Raw genomic sequence first — 12,376 nt, forward strand, 5'->3', positions numbered from 1 at the left:
AGGTCTGGGTGGGTGGGGGCGGGGCAGCCGCGTGCCATCCCCCACTCTGGAGCCCCTGTTGTGGAGGCGTTTGGCTCACTCGGTGGCTGGTGCTGCCCTGCAGCCTATGCTGCACAGCCGGAGGGCCCTGGGGGCCCAGTGTGGGTGGGCTCTGGGTCTTTTAAGGCACGTATGTGCCTGGATGCACAAAGACCCCTCTGAAATGACTCCACGGCAGCACCCCCTTCCTGCTTTTCTCTTCTTTCAGATCCTATGGATTATCCCCCAGAAAGCTGTGCGCTGGATTCTAGTCCTGATTGCCCTGGGCGTCTCAGGGTCTGTCCTGGCAATGACATTCTGGCCAGCTGTCCGTGAGGATAACCGGCGCATCGCCTTGGCCACTGTGGTGACAATCGTGTTGCTCCATATGCTGCTGTCTGTGGGCTGCTTGGTATGGTCTCCTTCCTCCCTACCTCCCTTCCTGTCTTTCCTCTTTTAAAGATTTATTTATTTGTATTTGAAAGAGTTACAGAGAGGGAGAGGGAGAGGGAAAGAGAGAGAGAGAGAGATACTCCATCTGCTCCCCAAATGGCCGCAATGGCCAAGGCTGGGCCAGGCCAAAGCTAGAAGCCAGAAGTTTCATCCAGGTCTATGTGGGTGCAGGGGCCCAAGCACTTGGGCCATCTTCTGCTACTTTCCCAAGCACATTAGCAGAGAGCTGCATTGGAAGTGGAGCAGTTGGGAGTCAAAACTGGCAGCCTATGGGATGCTGGCTTCTCAGCTGCTGCTTAGGCAACACTGGCCCTATTGATGTGTTTTCTATACACGTGCTAAAAGACCTCAACCTGTTAGGCGGAACGAGTCATTTAACACTGGCTGGCTCTGAGAAACAAATATCACTTTCAGTGACCTCTCCTAGATGGGAAGCAGTAAAATGGGGAGAATTTGGGTTCAGTCTCTAGTTTTACTTCCTTTCTGTGATGGGGTCAGTGTCCGGCCAGAGGAGGTGTGAGCGGCTAGTGGAGAGCCGGAATGGGAGGGTTCTACCTTGGGCTGCCTCTGCTGGTGATGTTGAGATCTAAAGTTACACAGGTGGATAGCTTGAGCATGGAGCCAAGGATAGGAAAGTGGAATTTTTGAGTTCCTGAATATAGGTGTCTTTTTAGGGAGGGCATGTATATTTAAGTCGGGCCCAGGTAGAAGACCAAGTCAGTCAGTCACTTAGGTGCTTCATCTGTAACATGGATATAATATTTCCTGCCATGTAGGGTTGTGCTGAGGAGCAAATACAATCATATCTATAAAGCACTTAACAGAACCGTAAGGCTTGGCCCCGTGGCATGGAGGGTTAAGCCACTGCCTGCAGTGCTGGCATCCCATATGGGCACTGGTTGGAATTCCGGCTGCTCCACTTCCAGTATAGCTCCCTGCTAATGTGCCTGGGAAAGCAGTGGAAGATGGCCCAAGTGCTTGGGCTCCTGCACCCACGTGGGAGACCTGCACAAAGCTCCTGGCTCCGGGTGCGGTCTGACCCAGCCCCAGCTGTTGTGGCCATTTGGGAAGTGAAACAGCAGATAGAAGATCTCTCTTTCTCTTCTCTGTAATCCTGCCTTTCAAATAACTAAAATAAATCTTTAAACAAACAAACAAACATAGAACCGTACACTTGCCCCATTAGGTATTTGCCCATAAGTTAGGTCCCTTTCTTTAGAGCCTAAGGAGATGTGGTTTTATATCTTCTGTACACGTTGAGCACTGACACTGCTGTCTGTGGCCTTAACAAGCTCTGTTGCAAATTTTGACAAAAAAATGACAATGTTTAAAACAAAACTGTCCAACGATGTTAAAGTCACTGAAAAAAATGCAAGAACTGGCCCAGAGGAAAATGGCTTGGAACACTTAAGAAAGCATCCACGCAGCAGGTGTCCAGACCGCCAGTGAAGCTGGCAGCTGTAGGAGTGTTTCTGTAACATTTTTGTGTAGGTGACCATGTCTCATTAAATGCGTGAATAAGATCCCAATATCTGATCACTGAACGAGTCTCGGAAGAAGTTCCAAGTTGTAGAACACAGGCCCTGTTGACAGTACTTTACATGGGCCGCAGGTTTCAGCTCTTGGCCAGGACTGTTGGCTTGACCCATGGCAGAGCAACGGTGTTGATTGGGCCGCGTGGACTCTGCCTCGATCCCCTGCAGCACCTGTGTCTGCTGAGGAACGGCGTCTTCACTGTGCCTGATGCGCTAGCTCTGGCACCTGTGCGGGCATCGTCCCGGCTCCGGTCTCCACTTCTCCCCATTGTCTATACACCTGGCTGAGGAGTTAGTGAAGAGAAGGCAGCAGGAAAGGCCTGGCCTTGCTGGTTCTATAGGGGATGGAGAGATGCAGGGTAGAGTGGATGGTACAGCAGGAGGGTATTATCATTATTTTTTTTTAACTTTTTTTTTTAAGATTTATTTTATTTATTTTAAAGACAAAGTTAAAAAGAGAGGTAGAGACAGAGAGAGAGGTCTTCCATCTGCTGGTTCACTTCCCAAATGGTCACAATGGCTGGAGCTGAGCTGATCCAAAGGACCCAGGAGCTTCTTCCGGGTATCCAATGTAGGTGTAGGGACCCAAGGACTTGGGCCATTCTCTGCTGCTTTCCCAGGCCATAGCAGAGAGCTATATCAAAAGTGGAGCAGCCAGGACTCGAACTGGCGCCCATATGGGATGCCATCACTGGGGCTTTAACCTGCTGTGCCACAGCGGCAGCCCCAGGTATTATCATTATTAAAATATGCATGGCCGGCACCACGGCTCACTTGGCTAATCCTCCGCCTGCGGTGCCGGCTCCCCAGGTTCTAGTTCGGGTTGGGGCACCAAATTCTGTCCCGGTTGCTCCTCTTCCAGTCCAGCTCTGTGCTGTGGCCCGGGAAGGCAGTGGAGGATGGCCCAGGTGCTTGGGCCCTGCACCCGCATGGGAGACCAGGAGGGGGCACTTGGCTCCTGGCTTCTGATCGGCGCAGTGCCGGCTGCAGCAGCCATTTGTGGGGTGAACCAATGGAAAGGAAGACCTTTCTCTCTGTCTCTCTCTCACTGTCTAACTCTGCCTGTCAAAAAAAAAAAAAAATATATGCATTTCACTGGTACCTGTGGCAGGATCTTTCAGCTCCTTTTTTTTTTTTCCAATATACTTATTTATTTGAAAAAGCAACAGAGACAGAGACAGATAGAAATCTTCCATCCTTTGGTTCATTCCCTAAGTGGCTGCAACAGTCATGGTTGGGAGCTGGGAGCCAGGAATTCCATTCAGATCTCCCACATGGGTGCAGGACTCAAGCACTTGGGCCATCTTCTGCTGCTTTCCCAGGTGCATTAGCAGGGAGCTGGATCAGAAACAGAGCAGCCAGGACTCGAACCTGTGCTCTGTTATGGGATGCCGGTGTCGCAGGTGGTGGCTTAACCCACTGCGCCACAATGCCGGCCCCTCAAGACTTTCTGAAAGAGCACTAATGATGAAGCAGAGAGAAACCTGGTCTGGAGGTGTTTGGCCTTGTGATCCTGGGCAGGTGACTTCATTCCCAGAGCCGTGATGTCCTCATCTGCAGATACACTCATGTTTTGTGGACTTTGGTGAGAGATTCCACGAGGTGGCTGTGAGAGCCCTGCGCACGTGAGGGGTTTTCAGAGCGCACACCAGGCGCATGCTGGGAGAAACCAAGCGTGCTCTTCGGAATTGCTTGCACCAAGATAAGCTCATCTTTAAAAGAAGATTTATATATTTATTTGGAAGGCAGAGTGACAGAGAGGGAGAGAGAGATCTTCCATCTGCTGGTTCATTCCCCAAATCACCACAACGTGGCCAGGGATGGACCAGGTTGAAGCCAGGAGCCTGGAGTGGTGGCAGGGGCCCATGTACATGGGCCCTCTTTCACTGCTTTCCCAGGCATGTTAGTGTGGTTTTGGATTGGAAGTGGAGCAGGTAGGGCTTGAATTAGCACCCATGTGGGGTGCTGGTGCTGCAGGCAGTGGCTAACCCACTGAGCCAGAGTGCCAGCCCCTAAACTTATCTCTTAGTTCCATTTTTCTGTGAACTTTCTGAAATATCCTTCTAAGTTTATCCAAATCATAGAATGTACAACACCAAGAGTAAACCCTGGTGACGTGGATGTGTCTGGTGGGCCCATTGACGGTGACAGAGGCCGTGCTGCGGTGCGGGATGCTGATGCTGGCCGAGTGTTCTTCCCTGTTGTTGAAAGGGCCCTGTGTCATCGGAAGCTGCCAGGGCCAGTCTGCTGCCCCAGCGCTCCCGGTAAGAGCGGCCCCAGGGCACAGAGCTCGGGCGAGGACTGGCGCTCAGGCCGCCCACTCTAACCGCAGCGCCCTTTCCTTGGTGCTTCTGCTGGTGGCCAAACGCTCGCCTGAACTCCTCACCCACTCCGTTCCCAGTTGCAAAGCTGGCAGAGAGCAGGAAGCCAGAGGATATGCAGTGTCCTGCAGGGCACTCAGAGGCGCGGGTTGATTGGACCTCGCAACAGGGGGCTGATCGAGGCCTGCAGGAGCCCCTTTTGGGGAGCAGGGCCTGGTTGTCTCCTGGAGGAGAGCCGTGCCAGGGTCCCGTGTGTGGCCTGGGCCTGCCCTCCACCCTGGAGATGGCCTCCTCATCCCCGCTGCACCTCCCTGCCTGAGGGCGTCCCTCCTCCGACTCCCATTTCCCCACTTGGAAAAGCAAGCTGCTCATGCGTGCATGGTAAGGTGGTTACTGTTATTGTAAGGATTACGTGATGTTTGTAACATGAAAAATAGGACGTCAGCAAGCGGAAGACATTATTATTATTGGAAGGCCAGAGAGGAATTGGCAGGGGAGTCACTTGAGCTGAGGGGCACTGGCTGAAGCAGACAGCGTGGCGTCCTCCCTGTCCCCAGGGGAGCACGGATTGGTGTGCTCGCCTCAGAGCAGTGAGGCGTGTGACAGCCCCACGCCCGTGGAGGGCCCGTCCATGACTGCACATGCACATTCTCTCTAAGAGTGCGTTGGGACGCATTTGGCAGACAACTAAGGAAGGCCCTGGAGGAGGGGTCCTTAGCTGCTCGGGCTGGTGGTGGTCTCTGCTGATGCCGGAGGGGCCTGCCCCTGGCCTTGGAGGGCTGCTGATTCAGTTGCAAGGCCCCACATATCTGGGCTGGGCATGGACTAGGTGCCAAGTGGCAGGCTATTCCGGGGATGAGAAGAGCATGGACTGTGGAGGCAGGCACCACCAGGTGGGAGTCCCAGCAGAAGTGCAGAGTTGTGTAGCCTTCGGAGAGTCTATCTCTATGAGCCTCAGTTTTCTCATCTTTAGAATGGGATACAGTTGTGACAGGGTTTCTGAGTAGATTAGTGATCAAGTATGTGGTCAGTGCAGTCGGCACGCCCCAAATGATTGCCATGTTTTTTATTTAAAAAAAAATTATGTATTTATTTGAGAAGCAGAGTTACAGAGAGGCAGAGACAGAGACAGAGAAGTCTTCCATCTGCTGGTTCACTCCCCAGATGGACACAGTGGCCCGAGCTGGGCTGATGCGAAGCCAGGAGCCTGGAGCTTCTTCTGGGTCTCCCATGTGGGCCATCTTCTGCTGCTTTTCCAGGCCATAGCAGAGAGCTGGATCAGAAGAGGAGCAGCTGGGACACTAACCAGCACCCATGTGGGCTGCCGGCACTGCAGGAGGTGGCCTTACCCACTGCACCACTGCGTCAGCTGCACTGTGGTTGTCATTAAGCATTTGTGGAATGAAAGAGCCATAGCGATGATGCTTGTCCAGGGAAGTCTCCTTAGAGATCGTCTTTTCCAGTCTCCACATTTTCCGGATAAGACTGAGGCTCTCCAGGAGTGGGTGATTTGTCCAGAGTCACAGCACGAGTTAGTAGTAGTGCAAGCGCAGAACCTGCGCCCCTGGCACCTTCCTCCTGATGAGCGTTTCCTCTGCTAGCCTGTAAGGAAGGCATTATCCCTGCGTCCCAGGGCCTGGGTGCACCTGTGAGAGAACTGGGGGCGGAGCCCGGCATAGTGCGGGCAGTGTGGCCTCTGTCCTCCCCTGAAGTTAGCGACTATCCTTTCCCTGCCCCCAGAAGACAGCTGCAGGCAGGGATGGACACCTTTTAAAAGCCACCCAGTTGCTCTGAGACTAGGGTGAACTACAGAGAGTCTGCAGCAAAGGCGGCCCTGGACCCGTGTTGGAAGGGGCTGGTGAGTTCCCGGGAGCTGGGAGCGGGGAATGCTGGGGAAGCTCTGTTGTGTTGCGCTGCTGCCCCCTCCTGGCTGGTGCTGAGCAGGGCTGGTGGAAAGCGGCGCTCCACTGGGCTTTGGAACTTTGGGCAGTCCTGAGCATCCAGTTGTCCTTGACTGGGAGACAGGTTTGCCTGTCCTTTGAACAGCCAGTGTTCAAGGCCAGTGGCATTGGTATTTGTCCTGGGCTGCCATTAGGATTTTCAGGTCATGAGACAGGTGGGAAGCTCTTCCTTAATGTCTTCCCTCATTCAGATTTTTTTTTTCAAAGATTTTTACTTTTTTATTTGAGGCACAGACTTACAGACACAGAGAGGGAGAGACAGAAAGAGGGCTTCCAGCTGCTGGTTCACTCCCCAGATGGCTGCAATGGCTGTAGCTAAGCTGACCTGAAGCCAGGAGCCAGGAGCTTCTTCCAGGTCTCCCATGTAGGTGCAGGGGCTCAAGCACTTGGGCCATCCTCTACTGCTTTCCCAGGCCATAGCAGAGAGCGGGATCGGAAGAGGAGTAGCCAGGACACAAACCAGTACCCATATGAGATGCTGACACCACATACGGAGGCTTAGCTTACTGCGCCACAGCGCCGGCCCCCTCCTTCAGATTTTTGACCATTAAATTGTGTATGGTGAGTGGAAAACTGAAGAGCCAGGAGGTAACGCGTGCCCTCACTGTCTTCAGGGTCTTTGCAGAGAACCAGCTACCTGGGTTAGCGCCCTGTAGGGGGTTGGTATAGTACCTGTTGTTTACATGGTGTGTGTGCCAGGCCCTGTGTGAGATGTGGTGACACAAGGACAAAGAAGGACACATCCTTTGCCCCAGGGGAGAGACTAAGGCGACCAAGAACGTGCACTTGGGAGTCAGGCGGACTCCACTGTGAGTGCTGACCGGCTCCCCGCTTACATCGTGTGCACCTGATGGAGTGTCAGTCCCTCTGAGCCTCAGTTTCTTTATCTGTCTCGTGAAGATAACAAACTATTGAACAGGGTTCATGTGAACATGGATGCATAGCATATGAGTGTAGTAGGTGCCCAGTAGATGCTGGCTAAGGTTCAGAAAGATCCAGCTGGGTGGGGGAGACATGCAAGCAGCGAGGCTTGGAGTGCGCTGTGCTGCCAGATGTGATGGGGAGGAGATAGGGGCCGTGCGAGCCCCGCATTGAGTCCAGGGCATTCGTCTGGCCCTTTGTTTTTATTCTCTCATGGGTCTCCTCCTGCAGGCATACTTTTTTGATGCCCCCGAGATGGACCATCTCCCGACAGCTACAGCTACTCCAAACCAAACCATGGCAGCAGCCAAGTCCAGCTAATGGGGAAGGTAAGAGATTCTTGCCATGCAGTGCGGTAAGCAATGGGCAGATGGATCAGTTCTGTGACTTTAGCAGGAAGGGCCAGGCCCTTGACCGTGGGCGTGGATGTGGGTGTGTGCATGTCTGTGCATCTGCCCCTTTTGGGGGAGGCTGTGTAGAGTTGGGGAACAGGAGCTTAGATCCTTCTGTAAGGGAAGCCCCTGCCTTTGGTCACTGTGCCCCCTCCTCTCCCTGTGCCCTCCAGTGGCACAACATGTGTTTGTCCCATATGGTAACAGTTCTGGTGGCTTTTTCTAAAGTCTCCGGCACTTCTTAGGCCAGCCTTGCACCCTAAGGATGGACTCCTCCTGAATAACTCACGGGGTTTTTATTAGTCAGATTTTTTTAAAAATTTTTTTTTCTTTCTTTCTTTGAAAGAAAGAGTTATAGAGAGAAAGGGAGAGACAGAGTGGGAGAAATCTTCTATTGGTTAACTCCCCAGATGGCTGCATTGGCCAGTGCTAAGCCAGGCTGAAGCCAGGAGCCAGGAGCTTCTTTTGGGTCTCCTATGTGGGTAGCAGGGGCCCAAACACTTGGGCCATCTTCTACTGTTTTTCCCAGGCCATTAACAGGGAGCTGGGTCAGAACTGGAGCAGCTGGGACATGACCCAGCACCCACTCGGGATGTCGGTGTTGCAGGTGGCAGCTTTACCCATCGTGCCACAATGCTGGGCCCAGTCAGCTTTTGTGACTTTTAACTGTAGTGCCTGAGAGGAGCTGCCTGGGAAAGGAAGGTTTGTTTCAGCATCAGTTTGGAGGTTATCAGGCCAAGATCAGGTGGCCCCACTTGTCAGGCGGTGGCAGAGCGTGTGCGGAAGGATCCCTTGGTGAGCCAGGAAGCAAAGGGGGGAGCTAGGCCAAACTGGACTTAAATAACCAACCCTCTTGCAAGAACTCCCTTCCAAGAGCAAGTGTCCAGTGCCCTGAGGGCCTCCTACCAGCCCACTTCCTGGCCACCATCATTTGACCAACTCCCACCCTATCCATCAACCATTAGCAGCAACCCATTGACTGCTCACATAAGATTTTGGGAATGAGTTTGGGGAGCCACGTCTTTTTCAGTCCAAAACAGCGTTCTCCAACACTTCCGAATTTTCCTGCTGCTTTTATCCTCAGGGCCTCTTCTGGTGATTCCACTGCCAGTGGTAGTGCAGTGGGTCAGAATACAGGAAAGGACCCAGCGTCACAGCTGGTCCCTGCCCCTGTGTCCTGTCTCCTCTGAACACTCAGGCTGCAGCCACGCTGAACCTGGTGCCTTGGACGCATCGTGCCTTTCCCCTTGCTGTTCCACTTGGCTGCAGTGTTCCTTCCCCTCCCCCAGACCCCACCCGCCCTGTGACCCTTTACACTCTGCACTGTGCTTCACTGCTCATGGTGCTTGAAACACAAGTGTCTGTGTGTGCGTTCACCTGCCTCCCCAGCTGTTTGTTCAGTCCTTTGTTCATCCACTCATCTGTGCCGGGTACTAGGGTGTCTCCCCAGTCAGCCTCAGTGCAAGGAATGTGTGTTCCTCTGTGTGTTGTAACCCACCACGTACCTGGTACATGTTGGGTGCTTAGTAACTGTGGGATGAATGGATGAAGCCACGCCCTGCACCAAGATCCTTTACTTTGTTTTTGTAATCAGTCTTTTCCTGGCCGCTCCGCTGTCTCCTGGAACAAGAGGGTATGTGCAAAGACCAGGGACTTTGGGTTCAGATGGAAAGAAAATTAAGTCCTAGTCCTGCCATTTACTAGCAATATGCCTTGGGCCCAGGGGCTTGCTCTTTTTGACCCTCGACCAACTTATCTGTAAAATGGAGATGACACAGCTGTGTGAGGAGAGTGTAGTGACGGTTGGACGATGTTCACAGACGCTCCTGGCACAAGTTAAGGTGCTCAGTCATAAAACCACAGCTGCTGCCCCTCTGAGAGTGGACCAGTCACTTGTACTGAACATTGATGGTTCCCACTGACTTTTCTGGGGCCTTTTATTTATTTTGCTGTTGTTAAGCAAATAGGGATTTCTCCTCTTAATTGAGTAATTCAGGCTGCAGTTGACAAGATGTGAATAGTCGAGGCATGGCCAGTGACCTCACTGGTAAGACGGCGCCCTGGCCAATGGGATGCAAGGGAAGCATTGTAAAATGTCACAGGCCACCGCCCTCCCCTCCTCCTGCCCTCTCAAGGCTGTGTGACGTTCGAGTCGAAAGAGTACCAGGCCCTTGTAGAAGGTCTGGGCCTGGAACAGCGAGGAAGCTGGGGCCTTGCCCGTGGCCAGCCCAGAGTTTGGCAGCAAACCAGCATGTGCCTTTCATGTTCTGTTTCACAGCGCACTTCCAGGTCACTCCAGCTCAGTGGCCACCCGCACCAGCCCTGTTGGCCCCATTGGACCAGGGAACTTCAGAAAGTTCCTAGGGGAGCCGTTGCAGTGGCACAGTGGGTTAAAACCCAGCCTACAGTGCTAGCATCCCTTATGGGTGCTGGTTCAAGTCCTGGCTGCTCCACTTCTGTCCAGCTCCCTGCTAATAGGCCTGGGAAAGCAGCAGAGGATGCTCTAAGTGCTTGGGCCCCGGCACCCACCTGGGAGACCTGGAAGGAGCTCCTGGTTCCTGGCTTTGGATATCAGCCCAGCTCCAACCTTTGTGGCCTTTGGGGAGTGAACCGGCAGATGGAAGACTGCGCTCTCTCTCTCTCTCTCTCTCTCTCTCTTTCTCTCTCACTATATATATAAATATGTGTGTGTGTATATATATATATTTACCTTTCTCTGTAACTCTGTCTTTCAAATAAAGAAAGAAAAAAAGAAAAGAAAAAAAGTTCCTGGGAAGATAGAATTAAAAGACAAGCTTATTTTGGTGTGAAAAAAAAATTGAAATCCATGTTGTTCTTTCATAATATTAATTTTCCATGAACTTCTTGACCATCTCTTATATGCATAGACTTCAGAATGTTTTGCATAAAATAAGCTTATCTCTTCATTCCATTTTCCACAGACTTTTCGAAGTTCCCTCATGGGTGAGGAGGCAGGGCTTGGCAGGTCTGAGCTAAGATGTTCTAGCTCTTAGAGCAGACACTCAAATGTAGATCTTAGGGAGCCACTTTCTGAGGTTATCCACTTTCCTGCTTGAAACCTTTTTTATCATTTATTTTCATTTTATTTGAAAGGCAGGAAGCCAGAGATCTTCCATCTGCTGGTTTACTCCCCAGAGGCTCACAATAGCCAGGGCTGGGCCAGGCTGAAGCCAGGAGCTGGGACCTCTATCTGGGTCTCCCAGGTGGGTGGCAGGAGCCCAAGTGCTTGAACCATCTCCTGTGGCCTTCCCAGGGTACGCACTGGCTGGAAATTGGAACAGAAGCAGAGCCAGCCTTGGGATTGGCCACTCTGAGGAGGGATATGGGTGTCCTAAGCTGCATCTTTTTTTTTTTTTTTTTTTTTTTTTTTTGACAGGCAGAGTTAGGCAGTGAGAGAGAGAGAGAGAGAGAGACAGAGAAAAAGGTCTTCCTTCCATTGGTTCACCCCCCAAATGGCCACTACGGCCGGCGCACTGCGCCGATCCGAACCCAGGAGCCAGGTACTTCCCCCTGGTCTCCCATGCGGGTGCAGGGCCCAAGCACTTGGGCCATCCTCCACTGCACTCCCTGGCCACAGCAGAGAGCTGGCCTGGAAGAGGAGCAACCGGGACAGAATCCGGCCCCCAACCGGGACTAGAACCCGGGGTGCAGGAGCCTCAGGCAGAGGATTAGCCTAGTGAGCCGTGGCGCCATCCTAAGCTGCATCTTAAGCCCTGCACCAGACACCCACCCCCACCTTTCCATCAGAGCTCACAGGCTGCCACTGTTGGCAGCTTCTGTATAGATGTGACTTTTATTTGGGGCCCTCCCGTGCTGGTCTGGAGATGGTTTAGTTCAGGGGCCCCCATACTGTGATTGCATGTCCTGTCAGCTGTGAGTCAGAGTGCTGTGTTCATTACCTACTGCTGCCCTACAGATTTCCACAGACATGCTCCCTCACATCTGTGGGTAAGGAGTGTGCACATCCCAGCCTGCTCCAGTCCTTCCGGTCCTCTCCCAAGGCAGCCAGCCGTCAGAGCACTGGCCAGGGCTGGGGGCTCATCTGAAAGCTAGAATGGGGACAGGCCTTCCCAGCTTGTGTGCTGGTTGGCAGGGTTCTGTTCCTGGCAGCTCGTTAGCTGGCAGGCTGCCACCTTGCTGGGGCCCTCAGCCACCTGCCGCGTGGGCCTCTCCACGGATGGCTCCCTCAGCCGTCAGCAGCCTGTGAGCAGGGCGGAAGTTACAGTCTGGATAATAGAAACACACAAGGGACATCTGTCACCTTTGCCACATTCCACTGATTAGAAACAAGTCACAGGGCTCACCCACACTCAGGACGACCCACAGGGGCCTGCATTCCTGGAGGTTGGGGTCCTTGGAGGCTGTGAGAGTCTCAGCCACAGCACACGCTGGTGTTGTGAGTGTCTGAAGTAGTTGCATGTGCTGTTACCAATCGGTAGAGTAACTATTAAAGCTCAAGTCCCAACTTCTGGGTGAAATCTAAACAGAAAGTCTAGTGTTTTCTTCTCACCACCTCTGCGGATTGTGGGGTGCCACCCACCTCCCAGTGAGCATGCTGGTGCCTGTCGGCCTCACGGGGTCATTGTCTGCGCACTTGTTGGGCTCATCCTGTGCGTGGACTCCTTTGACTGACGGCAGAGAGACTGTAGGACAGGAGGAAGGGGCACCGTCTGAGCTGACCTGGACTCCCCGTATCTAGCCTAATGCCTGCCTGGCACAGTTAGGACAAGTGCTCAGTTAACGCTGGGTAGATG

General features: G+C 52.9%; 1 protein-coding gene across 5 annotated transcripts in view; it reads left to right on the plus strand.

Moving 5' to 3' along the window:
* Window positions 1-12,376, plus strand: part of YIPF1 (Yip1 domain family member 1) — a 46,985-nt gene that overhangs the window by 27,673 nt on the left and 6,936 nt on the right. For 4 of the 5 annotated variants that reach the window (XM_002715085.5, XM_017346285.3, XM_017346284.3 and 1 more), the window contains 2 exons: window positions 248-430; window positions 7,441-7,538. In XM_002715085.5, the coding sequence (XP_002715131.1) occupies window positions 248-430; window positions 7,441-7,530 (273 nt within the window). In that variant the 3' untranslated portion in view covers window positions 7,531-7,538. The remainder of the gene's footprint in view (window positions 1-247; window positions 431-7,440; window positions 7,539-12,376) is intronic. The other variant, XM_051857753.2, reaches the window with a different exon arrangement.

Source organism: Oryctolagus cuniculus, chromosome 7 (genome assembly GCF_964237555.1).
Source record: "Oryctolagus cuniculus chromosome 7, mOryCun1.1, whole genome shotgun sequence".
NCBI lineage: Eukaryota > Metazoa > Chordata > Mammalia > Lagomorpha > Leporidae > Oryctolagus > Oryctolagus cuniculus.